This window comes from Muntiacus reevesi, chromosome 5 (assembly GCF_963930625.1).
Source record: "Muntiacus reevesi chromosome 5, mMunRee1.1, whole genome shotgun sequence".
Classification (NCBI taxonomy): domain Eukaryota; kingdom Metazoa; phylum Chordata; class Mammalia; order Artiodactyla; family Cervidae; genus Muntiacus; species Muntiacus reevesi.
Window position 1 is genome coordinate 17,643,916 of NC_089253.1, and position 18,475 is coordinate 17,662,390.

At 38.3% G+C, this 18,475-nt stretch overlaps 1 protein-coding gene across 1 annotated transcript in view; it reads left to right on the top strand.

Annotated features, from left to right (window-relative positions):
- INTS4 (integrator complex subunit 4) overlaps window positions 1–18,475 on the top strand; it is a 98,344-nt gene that overhangs the window by 66,150 nt on the left and 13,719 nt on the right. The window contains exons 15-19 of the mRNA XM_065937194.1: window positions 657–814; window positions 5,470–5,563; window positions 8,110–8,190; window positions 10,710–10,840; window positions 18,074–18,133. Coding sequence (XP_065793266.1) covers window positions 657–814; window positions 5,470–5,563; window positions 8,110–8,190; window positions 10,710–10,840; window positions 18,074–18,133 — 524 coding nt within the window. The remainder of the gene's footprint in view (window positions 1–656; window positions 815–5,469; window positions 5,564–8,109; window positions 8,191–10,709; window positions 10,841–18,073; window positions 18,134–18,475) is intronic.

Below are 18,475 nucleotides of genomic sequence, written 5' to 3' on the forward strand. Positions count from 1 at the left end.
TGTGTGCAGGCACTTTGTTAAGCCCTTTATTTGAATTTACTCATCCCTACTTAAATAACTCTAAGTGACTTAAATTAGAATAATATATGTATATGGTTAGAAAATTTAAACTATATAGAAGATATTAAGTTAAAATTGAAATTCTTGCTCTCTTTCTCATCCCTTTCTTGAAAGGTAGCCACTTTTAACAGTAAGAACAAGAATTATAATTATCAATTATCATAATATAAAACATTTTTATAGCATGCTATAAATGTTTTTTAATACAAAAATTTCCTTGGGAATAAATCATCGGTGTTCTATGAAGTGAATGATCACTAAAGGTTAAAAATAAATGTGGCATTAATTTTTATTCTCATTTGTGTGGTTAGCCCATTTATTTCAGTTAACAATAGAAAATAATATTATACCATTCTCTTTTCTTTTTCTCCTTGCAGCTTGTGGCTGGCTGTATTGGGTAGACTATGTTCATTTTCTCTCTCTCTTTCGCTTTCTCCCACTTAAGCTGAGGAAGGAGAAAAAGATTATTTACAGAACTACCTAGCTCTTTTTTCCTTTTCTTTGTTTGACTCACACTTTTTCTCCTGGTTTCTTTGTGTTACCAGACCTTGAGCCACAGAGTTTGATGGTGCTGTAACCCCACTGTGTTTGCTTAGTTACCAGGTAGAAAACTAGTGTCATCAGGTCTTTCTCCCAATATCACACCTCATGAGGATCCTTCCCATCAGTTCCTGCAGCAGAGCCTTGAAAGGGTATACAGTCTTCAGCACCTCGACCCTCAGGGAACCCAGGAGCTGCTGGAGTTCACCATCAGGTGAGGTGACTGATCATCCCTTTCCTTTAACAGAGTTAATGTCGTTATGCTTGGCTTAACCCTTGTGATTTCTACTGTTGGTCATAGGCTGGTTTTTCTGACTCTGTTGACATGATTTTATGATGTTTTTATTTTGGATTAGATTGTGGTTTAAGCATATTACAAAAAAAAGGTTTGTGTTCATGACTAGATTGATGATTAGTACAAAACTAGAAAGAGTTAGCAAAGAAGCTGTTTTCAGCTTTTCCTACCTTTATATATATATTAGTTTGAGTAGCAGAAAATGCAACTAATAGTGGTTTAAACAAGAGGAAAAGTTAATTCTTTCTCATAGGCAGACAGCTGAGGTGGCTGATAACCTAGACTCATTCTTTCTTGTTTCTCCATCTTCGGCATCAAGTGGGCTTTGCCTGAAGATCCAGACTTTAACTGTCTCCTTTATAATCCAGCCTCGAGAAAACAGGAAAGAGTAGAGGGGCATCATTTCTACAAGCATTCCCTTTAAAGACCACTTCCCGCAAAGTTGCATGTTCTAATTTTCCTTGTGTCTCATTGAGTAGAACTTAAGTCACATAGGTATATCTAGCTGCAAGGAGCTAGGAAAGGTAGTTTTTGTTCCAAGTGACCAGTGCTTAGTTAGCACATGGTGACTGAGGAAGAAGGGAAGGATATTGATAACAATCAGCAGACTGTCAGGCTCTGTTGGAATGTCCTGCATGATCTGAAAAGAAATGAAACCCGTTTGCTTTCAGCAAAGGCAGTATCTGTCTGTCTCTAAATAGGATTTGATTGAGATACAGCATTTAGCAGCTGCTTTCCTGCTGCAGTGGTCGAGTTGAGTAGTTACCATGGAGACACTATGGATGGCAAAGCCTAAAATATTTACTATCTGATCCTTTATGGAAAAAGTTTGCTGACCCTGAAGTGCTGCCTCAGTCACATTTGCTTTCTCATCTGCTTCCTCACCAAGGTGATTAAATTTAGAGGCTGCTACTGAAGTTGTTGGCGCTGATCCTCGGAAAATAAACTCTGCTTCCGACTTAGCCACACCTAAATAAACATTTGTTTTATCCTTGACACTTTACTAACCAGTTGGCATTAAGAAATTACAGAATGTACGAAAGTGAGCTAGTTTGGTCATCAGCTGCAATGCTGGCTTTTTTTTTTTTAAGCTAATGAAACTTTATTAAACAATATTTGGAAAAAACCAAAGGAAAAAAAAAGATAAATCTCCGAATCACCCATATACAACAGAAACACAAAGATGCTATACAGTATTCCTTTCAGATGCACCCTGGCCCTCCACTAGGTAGACCACTGGCATTTGACTTCAGTAAACACCCTGGTTGGAGTCACCCTCATGATCTGGGTTTTATGAGGTGGCAGTCCTGCTGTGCTTTGGGCTGGTCAGATGACCGTTCTACTGCTGTGGTCCGTCCTGGGCACTGTGTTTTTTGTTAAGTGCATTCTTGAGAAAGGTGGCCAGGATGGTGAAAAATTTGTAAAGAAAAGCAGATGGTACAATAGTTAGCTGATCACCTACTATGTTTTACAAACATCATTGCAGTTAGATGTTGTAAACCATTTCACGAAGAAGTAGAAATTTGGGGAAACGAAGCAATTTGTTAGGAAGTAGAACTGAGATTTAAGTCTAGCTTTGTTTGGCTCTAATACTGATGCTCCCTGATATGCATCAGTGAAGGGGATTCTTATATCCATGAAGAATAGATCAGATGACCCCTGGGATTCTTCAGAATTTGCATTTTCTATAGTTGTTGAAAAGTGAACTATTAGTCCAAATTTCATACAGAAGTTTCTGTGATTAGGATTGTGGTCATTTACTTCTTAGTGCTAGTATCAAACAAATAAAATTCACCATCGTACACATTGTCGTTTGTTGTAATCTAAACAGCCATGTCGCCCAAATAAGATTTCACCTCACTACTATAGTTCAGTGATGGTCCTGGGGGATGAATTTTTGATTTGTTTTTAGAATTTGACATAACTTTGAGTTCACCACTGTATTTTGGGTGCTTTATAGGAGCTTAGTAAGTATTTGTTGAAAACTTTATTTATGGTGGCTTAACCAGGAAGGTAAACTTCTAAGATTTTTATAGATGGCATTTTCTTCTGGTCATACCTCATCTTCAGTCTCATGGATTTGATCCTTTGTAGGGCTCTACTATCCTTGTTCATAACAAGAGCTGTTTTCTATTAAGTGCCCACTATGTATGCACTCTTCTAAGTGTTTTATGTACATTGTTTCATTGAATTTGAAAACAATCTTATGAGAATTAGCCAACTTTTACAATGAGTGGGGGAGCCTGGGTTCATTAGTTTGTTATATGGTTTTTCAGCACCCATCGTATGTCAAGCGTTGTGCTGGGCAAAAGGGACACAGTCGTAACAAGACATAGTCTCTGTTGCTGGGGATCTTACAGCCTGGTTGGGTATATAAGGCAGGCAGTATTGTGCTTCCCACACAATGCATTAAGTACAGGGTGTTCTGTACTTACTGTGCTGGAAGAAGATGATGGAAGAGGGGACTTAGCCCTTCCATCCATAGTCTCCTGATGAATGTCTGAGCTGAGGCTTCCTAAGGATTGTGGGCATAAAAAGATACAGGGAGGAAACACTGGGACACAGAATGTTTTGAGCAGGGCTAGAAAATTTCTATTTTTGTTTGTATAATAGTTCAGATTTCCTGTAGCTAGTTGGGTAGCATCTTGTTTTGTGCAACTCAGAATAATCGTTACGGTCCAAGGATGGTAGAATGACTTAAGACTTGGGAATGGTCAGCTAATGTGTAGTCAGCTTGTCAGTGTTCTCTGTAATGTAAGAGAAGGCAGAATCTGTCTGTAGATGATATGGTTCCAAAGTAGAATGATTCGGGGCCATCTTTTGCAAGATAGGTATTAGTGGTGCAAAAAGGGAGAGACCAGCTGGCCACCAAAGTACCATTTTACAGGTGTGGTTAGCTAGTACAGGGTCTTGCCATTTATTGTGATAGATTTCCCACACATGAGCAGGTTCTCCAGGATCAGCTCAAACCACCAAAACTCAGAGACAATAGTGTAAGCCACAGACCTCAATTTATTCAGTCACTTTGGAAATAATTCCCTCTTCGCCCCTTTCCGGGGCATCTCCTTTTTGGTACCAAGGTCCTCAGGAGGCAGCACTAGCTATCAGAAAGTTGCCCGAGATAAGAGGACAGTGGACAGTTTTGTACAGATTGCTCTGAAACTTGATGTATTATGGCAGCCCTGAAAGAGTTAACTTCTCTCATTAGCCAAATCTTTAGGTTTCCCACAGTTACGATTACTATATGAAATCTTGATATGGATCTTAAAAAACCAGGCAGCTTTCTATGAATTTTCTTGAGATGGATTGTTAGTTCTAAGTATGCTATGGTTAAGTACTTCATTTATATCATTAAGGATCCAGTTTCTCTCTGCCTCTTTGGATTTTCCTTGTCCTCAACATTTGCTTTATCCCAGGGCTTTTTTCTTTTAGAGTTACAGTATGGCTGCCATTGGCAATCAGGACTATAAAACATTCTTATTCAGTTTAGTAAGAGAGAAAGCAGGAACATGAGTGATTCGGAGACCGCCATCAAACCTGCTTCAAGTTTCAAATATGAGTGCTTCCAGGGGATTCCCTGGGGTCCCAGTGGTTAGGGCTCCACGCTTCCACTGCAGGAGGCACAGGTTTGATCCCTGGTCAGGAACTAAGATTGTTGTGTGCCACACATCACAGCCAAAAAAAAAAAAAAAAAAAGAATAAAACCTTTCCTTCCAAATAGGACTGATAAGGTCACACAACCAGGGAGATGACATGTACCAATTGGTTTAATCCAGTTGGACTCTACCTAGAACTAGGTTTGGGGACATCTCTTGAACAAAATCAGGGTTCACTTAGTAGGAAGTAGGAAGGGTTCACATTATTAGGAAGAAGTAGAGCATAAATTAGGTAGGCAGCCAATAGAGCCCACTACAGTACTTAAAAAATTTTTTTCTGATGATATAAAACATACCTGTCTATTGTATAAAACATTTGGAAAATAAAGCACAGTTGGGAGAAGGCAACAAAAACACCCTAATTCCTCTATCCAGAAAACAGTTTGCTGTCTTTTTCTTATGTGTGTGTGTGTGTATGTTTATATATATAGTTTTTATATAATTGAGATCATATACCTTATTACCATATTATATTTTAATGCTTGTAGAATATTCCATTGACTGGATATACAGTAATTTATTTAATAATTCCTCTACCATTAAATATTTAAATAATTACTGGGTTTTGCTATAATAGTCCATACAACAGTGAATATTGTGGGGCATAAAACACTTCATTTGTTTTGAATATTTCCCTGCTATCTCTCAGGATAAAACTACTTATCAAATTACTTGATTATATGTGTGCCTTTGTAGTGTATTACAGTTTTACTTTCCAGAAGAATTATATCAACTTAAACTGATATCAAAACATAAATGAACCAGTTTCATTATAACCACTTCAGCACTGGGTTCTGTCATTTAAATTTTTTTTTAAACCAATTTGCTAGGTATAAAATGGTAAATGCTTTTGACATGATCTTTAATTGTTGTCATTATCTTCATTCTCTGTTTGACTTGGGATTTTATTTATGGCAGGGATCTGCAAAGGCTTGGAGAACTTCAGTCTGAATTGGCAGGAGTAGCTGACTTCTCTGCTACCTATCTTAGGTGTCAACTGCTTCTCATTAAGGTTGGTTTGAATCCATTTTGTTCTTGAATATGATGCTAAGCAGCACTTTAATGGATTCAGCAGTGTTTGAGGCCTTAAGTGGAAAAATATATGGTCTTATGCAACTGCTTAGCAATGGGGAAATTATGTACTCTGAAGTATAATTACATTTGTCTCTAATTAAAGAATTGTTAACTCATATAGGAATTTTAATTTTTTAATTTGGGAGAATTCTTTTATTATATAATTGGAGCAGATTGGATAATCAGTTGCATTAGAATCCCAAGGATTTTAACTGTTTTTTAATCATTTGATTAGCAAAGATCTTATATAAACATATATATATTTGTAATGCTAATTTCATTTTGTCAAAAGTCAAATTAGTCAAAAGTTGATTTCATTGCTCTTAAAAGGGCCAACTTGCTGGCATTTCATACTAGGTAGGTAGATTACATGTATATATATGTATGTGTGTGTGTGTACCAAATTAGTACCAAAATTAGTACCAAAAAGCTGTTTCAGTTTACTGAGTTGAAAACCAATTAAACTAGCTCAATAGCTGTCAGCTTCTGCAGCAGAGTTCTGCTATTAATTCAGACTTCTGATTTAGGAGAGCCCTCTCACTTGATAAGACTTTATCTTGGCTTAAGTTCTAAGTGTTGTTAGTCTTCAAAGCTGTTAGTGATATTTGACCAAAGTCAGAATAAATGGAGGAGTCAGAAATTATTATACACTGTAAGATATGTGATTTTAGGGTGATGTAGGTGTATATATACATGTAAAGATGGATGTGTACACTGAAGTAGGTTGGGATTTAAACAGTCCTAAATTGGCTAGATAGATTCATTCAAATATATATACCTTTGTAACCACTAGCGCAGTTAAGATGTAGAACATTTCCATTACACCCGAAAGTTCCTTTATGCCCCTTTACACAGTTATTGGGCTTTTCCAAGTTTCTATAAAACAAGGCTAATAATTACTCTACCCAGGTAAGAATTGGTAGCAAGCAGCTTGTGAAAACCCTTGGTCTGTTGTCTGGTACATAGTGAGTGCCATGTCATCATTGATCTTCTTCCTTCTTCCTTGGCTTGCTATCTTCTGCATTGAAATACAAAAAGGCCTTTGAAAAGAATCTACTTTTCTTTAGTAGGAAAAGAGAAGAGATTACTTCAAAATGTGATATAATGTTACGTACTCGAATGCTTCTCAGGTGGCGCTAGTAGTAAAGAACCCACCTGCCAATGTGGGAGTCCTAAGAGGCGCGGGTTTGATCCCTAGGTCAGGAAGATCCTCTTGAGGAGGAAATGGCAACCCACTTCAGTATTCTTGCCTGGAAAATTCCACGGACAGAGAAGCCTGGTGGGCTACAGTCCATAGGATTACAACGAGTCAGAACTGACTGAAGTGACTTAGTGCACACACACCCCAAAAAGCATACAAAGTTACTCTGATTTCTGACTACAACTATATAAAAAATATGTATATGAGAAATTATTGGAAGCAAATATTTGGAAACAGTAACTCTGTTAGTGGTAGTATAATTTAAAAATTTCTATTTTTTTACTCCAGACTCGCCACTGTCTGATAGTCACTAGGTACCTGTAACTGTTGAGCACTTTAAACGTTCATATTGAGATGTGCTGTAAGTGTAAATACACATTGAATTTCTTAGATTTAGTATGAAAAATGTGAACTATCTCGTTAATAATTTTTAAAATATTGATTGCATAGTGATATGATAAACTGGGTTAAATAAACTATTGTTAAATTAATTTCACCTGTCTCTTTTTACTTTTTTTGGTTATTGTTATTTTTCTGTCTTTTTTTAAAATTTCATAGATGTAACTACTAGAAAATGTAAAATCACATCCATGGCTTATGTTATTATATTTCTATTGTACACTGTAAGTCTAGGTTTTCTGAACTGTCATTATGTCTATAATTAAGAAGGACTGTGAAAATAAGAGACTATAGCAGAGGTTTAGATGAGACGCCATATGGATGGATAGGAGAGAAGAGAGATGAAAGGTAAAATTCATGGCTCTAAGTGATAGTTTTGAATATAGAGAGTTAGAGAGCAAGGAATCTAGGAAAGCTTCTTCATTTTTTGAGTATGTTGGTCAGGTGATGGGGCTGTTCACAGATAGTGGGCATAGAGCAAAGAAAAAGGAATCAAGTCAAGGGGTCTGGGCTGTCAGGGTAGTCTATGGGCTTTGAGATTAGGAGTCCCAGAGCCTCAGAAGCCTAGCCTGCCTGGACATTGTGATGAGGCCTTCATGTCTCCTGCACTCTGCTTGCATTCTCTGGTCTGGGGCATGGGGACTTAGAGCCAAGAATTGAACGGGGAGGATTGCATTTGACCCAAATCATTGGTTTCCACTCTGTCATAACAGGTAAGGCTTATTGGCTTAAAAGAGTAAGACTGAAAAAAAAAAAAAAAAAAAGAGTAAGACTGAGAGAAAGTCTTGATCACAGTAAAATTTCAAAGCAAAACAAACACCTAAGTCTCAAATGATATGGCAGTCTTTCTGACCTCTGTGTCCTATCCTCTGCTGACTTGTCAGGCGCTACAGGAAAAGCTGTGGAATGTGGCTGCCCCTTTATATTTGAAGCAGAGTGATTTGGCCTCAGCAGCAGCAAAACAGGTAAGCTTATTGAGACCTTCTCCTCAGATAGGTATTTGTCCAGAAATTGTGTTCTCTAAGTTAGTTAGGGTCAGAGGACTTCACAAGGCTCTGCTGGGCTCCCCACTTTCAGCCTGTGGCAGAAGTTAGTGGTACGAGGAGCAGCATAACTAGGGGACACGGCACTGGCTTTCCAGTCAGAGGGCTTTGGTTCTGTTCCCTTGTCTGCCTCTGATTTGCTGGGCGATATAGAGCAGGTTACTTAATCTCCCCGATTTCAAGATTTCTTTTGTGTTCTAAAATATTATCAATTTGTATTTCAGAAATGGGGGCTTCCCTGTTGGCTCAGTGGTAAAGCATCTGCCTGCCAGTGAAGGCGATGCAGGTTTGATCCCTGGGTTGGGAAGATCCCCTGGAGAAGGAAACGGCAACCTACTCCAGTATTTTTGCGTGGGCAATCCCACGGATAGAGGAGCTTGGTGGGCTATAGGAGCCTGGTAGTCCATGGGGTTGCAAAAGAGTTGGACACAATTTAGTGGCTAAACAACAACAAATTTCAGATATACTAAAATTAAATTATAATATTCAGAATAAATAAATATTTATATATTATATATATATATTATATATATAAATATTCAGAATCTTTCATCTGAAAATATAGCTGCACTCAGTTTGAGGTTGTTTATATTTTCAGCCTGTACCATCTCTCTCATTTCTTTAACCATCTTTTGAATATTTAAAGGTCCTTATGTTTCTCCTCAGTTCATTAAGTAGAATTTAATTTTACTTGCCTTAAGTGTCTTTCTTTCTAGAGTTGAACAATTTCCCTTCATTTTTGGATATTGGCATTTGGGAACTCTTCTGGGTTATATCTTCCTAATAGTAAGTTTATATATGACTAATTATGACCCAGTAGGAAGCTAATGATGGTGACTATAATTGTTACATTATAGTTCACGAAATGATTTCAAGTCTGTTTTACTTAATCCTCATAATAATCCCATTAGGTGGAACTTCCTGGCAGTCCAGTGGTTAGGACTCTGTGCTTTCACTGAAGAGGGCGCGGGTTCAGTCCCTGTCAGAGAACTAAGATCTTGAAAGGGGCATGGCATAGCTGCTGCTGCTGCTAAGTCGCTTCAGTCGTGTCTGACTCTGTGCGACAGCAGCCCACCAGGCTCCACCGTCCCTGGGATTCTCCAGGCAAGAACACTGGAGTGGGTTGCCATTGCCTTCTCTGATGGCACAGCTACACACACACAGATCCCATTGGGTAGCAATAAGTATTGAGTCCATTTTACAGATGAAACAGCATTCAGCAAGGTTGTAATCAGAGAGCTATAGGTAGTAAATCAGAGACTTGACCTCCGATCCTCTGATACCCAGAGTCTGTTTTCTTTCCACTAGTCTGCTTGATCTCTAGTCCGCCTCTCAGACCTGCCATGTGGCTTATAGGGGAGTAGAACTTAATGACTACAGACTGGAGATGGAGATGGGCCATGTTGGGAGGGATTGGACCAGGGAGCAGTATTCTGGAAGACAGAAAGGAATTACCATTGCTATGTGACAGTTGGGCTTCCCTGGTTGCTCAGATGGTAAAGAGTCTGCCTGCAAGATGGGAACTTAGGTTCGATCCTTGGATCAAGAAGATCCCCTGGAGAAGGAAATGGCAACCCACTCCAGTATTCTTGCCTGGAAAATCCCATGGATGGAGGAGCCTGGCGGGCTATAGTTCATGGGTCATAAAGAGTCAGACACGACTGAATGACTAATACTTCACTTTCATGTGACAGTTACTGTTAATCACCTTCCATGCCCCGTTTAATCCTTTAAATTTTATTATGTTGGTGCTGTGTCTTCTGCATTTACAGTTAAGGAAACTGAAGCACCATGTCATTAGGAAATATATCTTACTGTCAGTTGTAGGAGAACCTGGAGTCATTTCTCTGACTCAGTGCCTTCAAAAAACACAGGAAGGAAAGAGAAACATCATTAGAGGGGAGTCGCTACCTTGGATAGAATGGAACAAGAGCTTAAGATGCATTGGGCTTGAGCTGAGATCATTGATACTGTTTTCTGCACTGATTCCCTCCCTAAAATCCCTCTGACAGACCCAGCTCATGGAGCAGACTAAATGACTAACAGCTGGGTCATGGTTCCTGACACTAAATTCTTGAGGGCTTTTCTTGAGGTTTATGTTTCTATACATATCCATTTGCTGCCACGCACAGTGAGTTTGCTTTAGAGTTGCAAGCAGTGCTTTATAGTTTTATCAGTATGTAAACTTTCATATCTGTCTGTCATCAACTGAATAATATTACCAGATGAGTTTATTTTAACTGACAAAATAATTTATTCTCTTTTCACGACTTACTAATTTCTCTCAATATATATATTAATTTCTCTCAAATTATATCAATTTCTGTCAACATAGGCACTTAAAAATCTCAGCTCAGAATTAAAGCAGAGGCCTTAAAAAAAAAAAACCTCTGTTCAGATCTAGTTTCACTTAGAATTCTGTGCTGCTGTTTTCCTTATAGATCATGGAAGAAACCTATAAAATGGAGTTCATGTATAGTGGCGTGGAGAACAAGCAGGTGGTGATTATCCATCACATGAGGCTGCAGGCCAAAGCCTTGCAACTTATAGTAACAGCACGGACTGCTCGAGGGTAAGATGTGTGGTTGGCAAAACAAGGGTGGCCCAGTCCTTTTAAAGACACCTAAAAATGCATTCAGAGATCTCACCAAGGTTAATGATGCATGAACTTATATTTAGGAAAGATTACCTAAGAGATGGACTTCCCTGGTGGCTCAGAGAGTAAAGATTCCGTCTGCAATGAGAGAGACCTGAGTTTGATCCCTGAGTCAGGAAGAACCCCTGGAGAAGAAAATGGCAACTCACTCCAGTAATCTTGCCTGGGAAATCCCATGGACAGAGGAGTCTGGGGAGCTACAGTCCATGGGGTCACAGAGTCAGACATGACTGAGGGACTAACACTTTCTGTGTTACTTTTCACCTAAGGGATATTGCAAGCTCTTCATTTCTTGAGATATTCCAAATTCCACTCTTAGATCAGATTAGATCCCAGGCAAAACCCTTCAGTGGTTCTCCATTGCCTACAGCAGAGCATAGGATTTCATCTGGCAACAAAGTGTACTATATGATCCCTAATAGATTTCTTTAAGAATTTAATGCCTGAACCATTTTGTTTTCTCTTATGAAGGGACTAGTGCTTTGACTCAGGCAAAGACAAATTTTGAGACTGTCTGGTGCTGTGAGACTACTTTGTTCAAATCTTGACCTTTCTACTTACACATTGTTTGATTACAGGCAGGTTTTTTTTTTTTTTTTTTTCCTTCGGAGCCTCTCTGTTCTTTGTTTCCCTGTCTGTAAAATGAGAATGATGACAGCATCTATCTCATAAGGTTTCCATGAAGAATCAGTCAGTTCAGTTGCTCAGTCATGTCCAACTCTTTGCGACCCCATGAACTGCAGTACACCAGGCCTCCTTGTCCATAACCAACTCCTGGAGTTTACTCAAACTCAAGTTCATTGAGTCGGTGATACCATCCAGCCATCTCATCCTCTGTCATCCCCTTCTCCTCTCTCCTTCAATCTTTCCCAGCATCAGGGTCTTTTCAAATGACTCAGTTCTTCACATCAGGTGGCCAAAGTATTGGAGTTTCAACTTCAGCATCAGTCCTTCCAAAGAATATTCAGGACTGATTTCCTTTAGGATGGACTGGTTGGATTTCCTTGCAGTCCAAAGGACTCTCAAGAGTCTTCTCCAATACCACAGTTCAAAAGCATCAACTCTTCGGCACTGAGCTTTGTTTATAGTCCAACACCCACATCCGTACATGACTACTAGAAAAACCATAGCTTTGACTAGACAGACCTTTGGTGGCAAAGGAATGTCTCTGCTTTTGAATATGCTGTCTAGGTTGGTCATAACTTTTCTTCCAAGGAGTGAGCGTCTTTTCATTTCATGGCTGCAGTCACCATCTGTGGTGATTTTGGAGCCCAAAAAAATAGACTGTCACTGTTTCCACTGTTTCCCCATTTGTTTGCCATGAAGTGATGGGACCAGATGCCATGATCTTAGTTTTCTGAATGTTGAGTTTTAAGCCTACTTTTTCACTCTCCTCCTTCACTTTCATCAAGAGGCTCTTTAGTTCTGCTTTACTTTCTGCCATAAGGGTGGTATCGTCCGCATATCTGAGGTTATTGATATTTCTCCCAGCAATCTTGATTCCAGCTTGTGCTTCATCTAGCCCAGTGTTTCTCATGATGTACTCTGGATAGAAGTTAAATAAGCAGGGTGACAATATACAGCCTTGACATCCTCCTTTCCCAATTTGGACCCAGTCTGTTGTTGCATGTCCAGTTCTAACTGTTGCTTCCTAACCTGCATACAGATTTCTCAAGAGGCAGTTAAGGTGGTCTGGTATTCCCATCTCTTTAAGATTTTTCTACAGTTTATTGTGATCCACACAGTCAAAGGCTTTGGCATAGTCAGTAAAGCAGAAGTAGATGTTTTTCTGGAACTCTCTTGCTTTTTCGATGATCCAACAGATGTTGGCAATTTGATCTCTGGTTCCTTTGCCTTTTATAAATCCAGCTTGAACATCTGGAAGTTCATGGTTCACGTACCTTTGAATCCTGGCTTGGAGAATTTTGAGCATTACTTTGCTTGAGTGTGAGGTGAGTGCAATTGTGCAGTAGTTTGGGCATTCTTTGGCATTGCCTTTCTTTGGAGTTGGAATGAAAACTGACCTTTTCCAGTCCTGTGGCCACTGCTCAGTTTTCCAAATTTGCTGACATATTGAGTGCAGCACTTTCACAGCATCATCTTTTAGGATTTGAAATAGTTCAACTGGAATGCCATCACCTCCACTGGCTTTGTTCATAGTGATGCTTCCTAAGGCCCACTTGACTTCGCATTCCAGGATGTCTGGCTCTAGGTGAGTGATTACACCATTGTGATTATGTGGGTTGTGAAGATCTTTTTTGTATAGTTCTTCTGTGTATTCTTGCCACCTCTTCTTAATGTCTTCTGCCATGAAGAATGAATGGGGTAAGATGTGTAAAAGCATTAACATGGTACTTGGTACATAGTTAGACTTCATTATAATGGTAGCTGTTAGACTTTCTGAGAATGAGAATGGCTATGTTGCTGTATTTCATTGATTCTGAAATGTTAGTTTAAAAAATTTAAATTCTCTGAAATCAGATATTTTGATGATGTTCTATAGTTTGATCGAAAGTCTTTTTTGTTTCTTGGTGTTTATGAAAGTGCACCTTAAGAGTGATGGCACCAAAGATTTCATATATATAATATGAACTTAGGGAACTTGTTATCAGACAGAAGACACATTTAATGCTCAGTCTACTAGTTGTGTTAGACTAAAAATAATGTAGAGAAACAAATAAATGAGTGTTTAAGTAAGCACCTAAAAACACATTAGGAAGAACATTCTTTTTTTTTTTTTTAAGAAGAACATTCTGAGTGTTGTTTTATTTCTTTGCTTATCTTGATGGTGACCTGATAAGGTCAGGTGGTACCTTAATCATAGAGATAGCCATACATTCATTTAGCAAATGTTAAATCCCTGCTATGTGCCAGTTGAGGCTGAGAAAATATAAGTGCTTGTGATAGCATCTACACTTTTTTATTAAAGAAAATGAATCTCCTTTTCAGCTTATATAGAATTATTGTAAACATTCAAATATTGCAGATTAAGCGAACATTTTATTCTCTAGTAATCTACCCCTTGTAAAACACCTAAGTATCCGTTTAGATTATAAATATATATGTTTAATATAGATTGAATCATAACATACTTGTCTGTTGTGCCTTATTTTTACTTCATCCAGCAGTATGATATTTCGTGTTTCCATGTTGTTAATAAGATTCCAATATATTAGGCCTTTACTCATTTTTTTTTTTTTTTTGGCTGTGCTGCTGCTGCTGTGGCATGTAAAATCCAGGAATGAAACCCATGCCACCTGCTTTGGACCGCCAGAGAAGTCCCTCATGCTATATTATTTTATATTTTCCATTTGTACGCATTTCTGCTTCTTTTTCTCTTCCCTTGATTTTTTGCTGGATTGATTTGTTTCTCTCTTCTTACAGGGGTTTGGAGGTTTTACAGTATTCAAGTTTTAAACTATTCAAATTAGAGACAGTAGAACATAATAATGGTTCAGAGGGCTGGGGTGCCTCATAGCTTAGATTCAGATCTTAACTCCACCATTTGCAAACTTAGTAACCTTGGGCAAGGTACTTAAGAGTGTCTCAATTTGTTTCCTGTAAGTTAAACTGGGACAATGTTAGTACCTGAATCTCTGTCATAAAGTAATTGTAAGGATTATTGAACTATTATATGTAAAGCCCTTAAAATACTGCCTGACACATTAAGAATAAACACTTAATAAATGTTAGCTCTTTTTAGTTGAATAAATAGTATTTTTAGTAAATTTATTGACCTTATATTTATTAGCATTAAAAATAGAATTTATGATCACCTTTATCAAAACCATATTTAACCAAAATACAAGTTTAAGTATATTTTTATTTTCTAGTTTCACATTGTTAAATAATTTAGAATTTAGTTTCAGATTAACCTTTTTTTAAATTGTAGCTGATTTACAATATTAGTTTCAGGTATTCACTATATTTACAGATCATACTTCATTAAAAGTTATTACAAGATAATGGCTATAGTTCCTTATGCTGTCCAATATGTTGAATTACAGTTTTTCATGTATGTCTTATTTTATGAATTCTTTCTTAAAATCTGCATCAATCTTTATAAGTACATTGTCAAAATTATTCAGCTCCAACTTGCCCACCACTGCTGTTTTTGTCCTACAATTGTCTTTTTTTTAATTATTTATCTGGTTGTTTGGTCTTAGTTGCTGCACACAGGGTCTTTAAATTCTAGCATGTAGGATCTAGTTCCCTCACCAGGGTTGGAACCCAGGCCCCCTACATTGGGAGTTCAGAATCTTAGCCACTGGACTACCAGGGAAATCCCCACAGTTGCCTTTTAAAATTCCCTGTTCTAATTCACTGTGTATCTGACTGGAACACATTGACTAGTAATTGTTTTTCAGAATAAGGACATAAGTAGTGTACTCATTGAGACTTTGCATATCTAAAACTTTCTTTTGCTCTCGTATGTGAATGGAGTGCTTTCAGAACTAAATATTACTATATCTGTTTTGTTCTCCTTCCTTTGAAGTTAGCTTATTTTTCTCAAAGCTGCAAACTTTTCTTTTTAGAATTCAGAAATTTCTGACTATGTCTGTGTTTTCTTTGCTTGTTCTTACTGACCTTTAGTGGGACTTTGAAGTCTTGGCTCTGTTTTATTTCAGAGTTTTTTTTCCCTCTATCGTTTCTTTAATTACTTCTTCTTCTATCCACTTCAATCTGTCATACTGGATATTGTATCATCTGGCTCTATTTTTCCTACATTGTATTTTTTCTCTCATAATTTCAGTTTCTTTTTCTACTTTATATTCTGAGTAAATTCCTCAGCATACTCTCTTAATTTACCATTTCAGTTTTCATCATTTTTCCTTCTCGTGTTCAATTGTTGAATTGATTTCAGTATTATTGTTTATTTCTGTATCTTTTTTGCAGCAGTTTTTCTTGCTTTATCATTGCAATATTGTTTCAAATCTTCTCTTCAGTCTTACTGAGATTGTTTATTAGAATTTTTAAAAAAGGTTTCTGTTCCTTGATATTATCTCATTGAGGTCTTCTTGGTTTCTTTGACAGCTCCTGATCATCCTTATAACATCTAGTAATTTTTCATTGTGTTTTTATACTTATAAGTGAAAGTTTAGACCAGTTTAAATTGGTAATTGGTATCGGCTTACCTAACAGTTACAGGTCAGTGTTTGGTTTTCCCTAGTGGGCCTTGCTCTTACACTGAAAATGGGGGGTTCTTAGTGGTAGAGGCCTATTTCATGTACCATGTAGGTGAGGCTACCTACTCTGTCTGGGAGTTTGGAACGAGTTCTCAAATCTTTTCATATTTTACTGCTTGGAAATTCTCCAAACTGGTTGTATGTAAGCAGGCCAAAAAATGTACTACATGGCTAACTTGCTTTCAGGTGAGCCTCTACTTAGCTGGAGTTGTCCTCTCTAGCCCTCTCATCCTTGGTGGTCTTTGGTTGGTTAACCTCACTAGCAAATTTCAGTTCCACTTCTGGTAGTTTTTCAGAGTTAAGGAAGATTCAAGTGCTACACACTTTTTAGGAAAATAATTCAGATTAATGTTGCTTTTAGAATACATTTCCATTTGCCATTTATCATTTATATATCCATTCAACAAATAGTTATTGAAGAGCTGCCTGTTTCAGGAGATGCTGGATTATTAAGAACCTTGGTCCCACACTCCCTTTTCTTTACTTGCACTGGGCCTTTGTTGCTGCGCGGGGGCTTTCTCTAGTTGTGGTGGCTTCTCGTGGCGTGGAGCGCAGGCCCGAGGCGTCCGGGCCCCAGTGGTTGCAGCACAGCACGTGGGCCTCAGTAGTTGTGGCTTGAGGTCTGTAGGGCACAGACTCAGTAGTTGTGCACGTCGCCTGCGTAGGCAGGTGGCTTCTTATCCACTGTACCGCCAGGGGAGTTCCTCTTACATGTTTTTAATAAGGAAAGAGTGTTCGTTTTTATTCACTGGAGCTGTATTCCTTCAATTAATGATGTATTAATGAAAATAAATGGAACATCCCATGCAGAAATTACAAGAAATAAAATGCACAAAGATCAAAGGAAAAATCTATTCTTTGATTAGTAATTTACATTGACCTGGCATGGTGCCTGGGCTAAATTAGGTATACATTTAACTTCAAAGTACTGTGAGGCCAAAGAAGCCAAGATAGAGAGGAAAGAATATAGTCTGTGTCTGTGTGCAAAGTAGTAACAAAATCTTTTTCCATTTTGCATGAGAATGTGACCTTTGGTTTCCAAGTCTGTTTCCTGGAAACCTGATCACATCATCTCTATTACTAGATGACTCGGTAAAAATGCTGTGGTAAAAATAATCTCTAAGAATATTACATATAGACTAGAAGGAACTACTGGACTTCTCAGATGGCTCCGTGGTAAGGAATCCACCTGCTAATGTAGGAGACTCAGGTTTGATCCCTGGGTTGGGAAGATCCTCTAGAGAAGGAAGTGGCAGTCCATTCCAGTGTGCTTGCCTGGAGAATTCCATGCACAGGGGAGTCTGGTGGCTACAGTACATGGGTTTGCCAAGGAGTCAGACATAACATAGCGACTGAACAGCAACAGCAAGAAGGAACTATTAGTGAACTCTAATTACCTGATGCAGATGCCAAAGCTTTGGCCTTCACTGAGTGCAGTGATTCTTGCAACTGAGCATATCCCTTTAGGTACCCTGGAAGGTATAATTGTGGGTTACTTCAAGAGATATTAGCACCTATGAGGCATGAGGGTTCTCCGTGAAAATGGCCTCCACATTGGCCTGATGTAGATCTCATCTCCTTGAACCTGAGCTGTCAAAACTCCCAGAGAGCTCTGTGGATTGCTGCCTGGGCTGCTGCACGGAGGCATGTGACATTGGACTGCCCTGTCCTATATCTGAGCCCAATCTGGTGCCCAGTGTGCCTGTGATAGTCTTTGATTTTGAATATTCATTGAGTCTAAAGAGCACTGCACTGTTTTAATTGGGTCTTGAGTTGCTGACAAGTGTTTCCCTGTAGGTCCTTTAAGAGTCTTTTAAGAGAAATAGAATTTTTAGTGTAATATGCTCATTGTCTTTCCATGTAGGTTCAGTTTCTGGGACTTTGGTCTTTACTACTCAGTTCTCAGATTTCACATAACATGGGTTTTTATTTGTTTGTTTTGTTGTTTTTTTCTCTTCTACAGAGTTGACCCCTTATTTGGAATGTGTGAAAAATTTTTACAGGAAGTAGACTTTTTTCAGAGGTAAGTGTTTGATCACCTTCTAGCTTATTAAATCTTGCTTATATAGAGAATTGCATTTATAGGGAAACAAGAGTGATCATAACCAGAATCCTTGGTTTAGCCCTTGTAGCCAGTGTGCCTTAATTTGTATGCAGTTAGCTGTCAGTATCAGCGGCTTCTGCATTCATGGATATGGAGGGCCTGACTACAATTCCATTTTATGTAAAGGACTTGAGCATCCATGGATTTTGGTATGTACTAGGGGTCCTAGAACCAATCTGCCACAAACACTGAGAGATAATTGTATTTTCTTTACTGGTATGTAAACTTCCTAAGTTAGCTAAATATATAGCATAATAATAA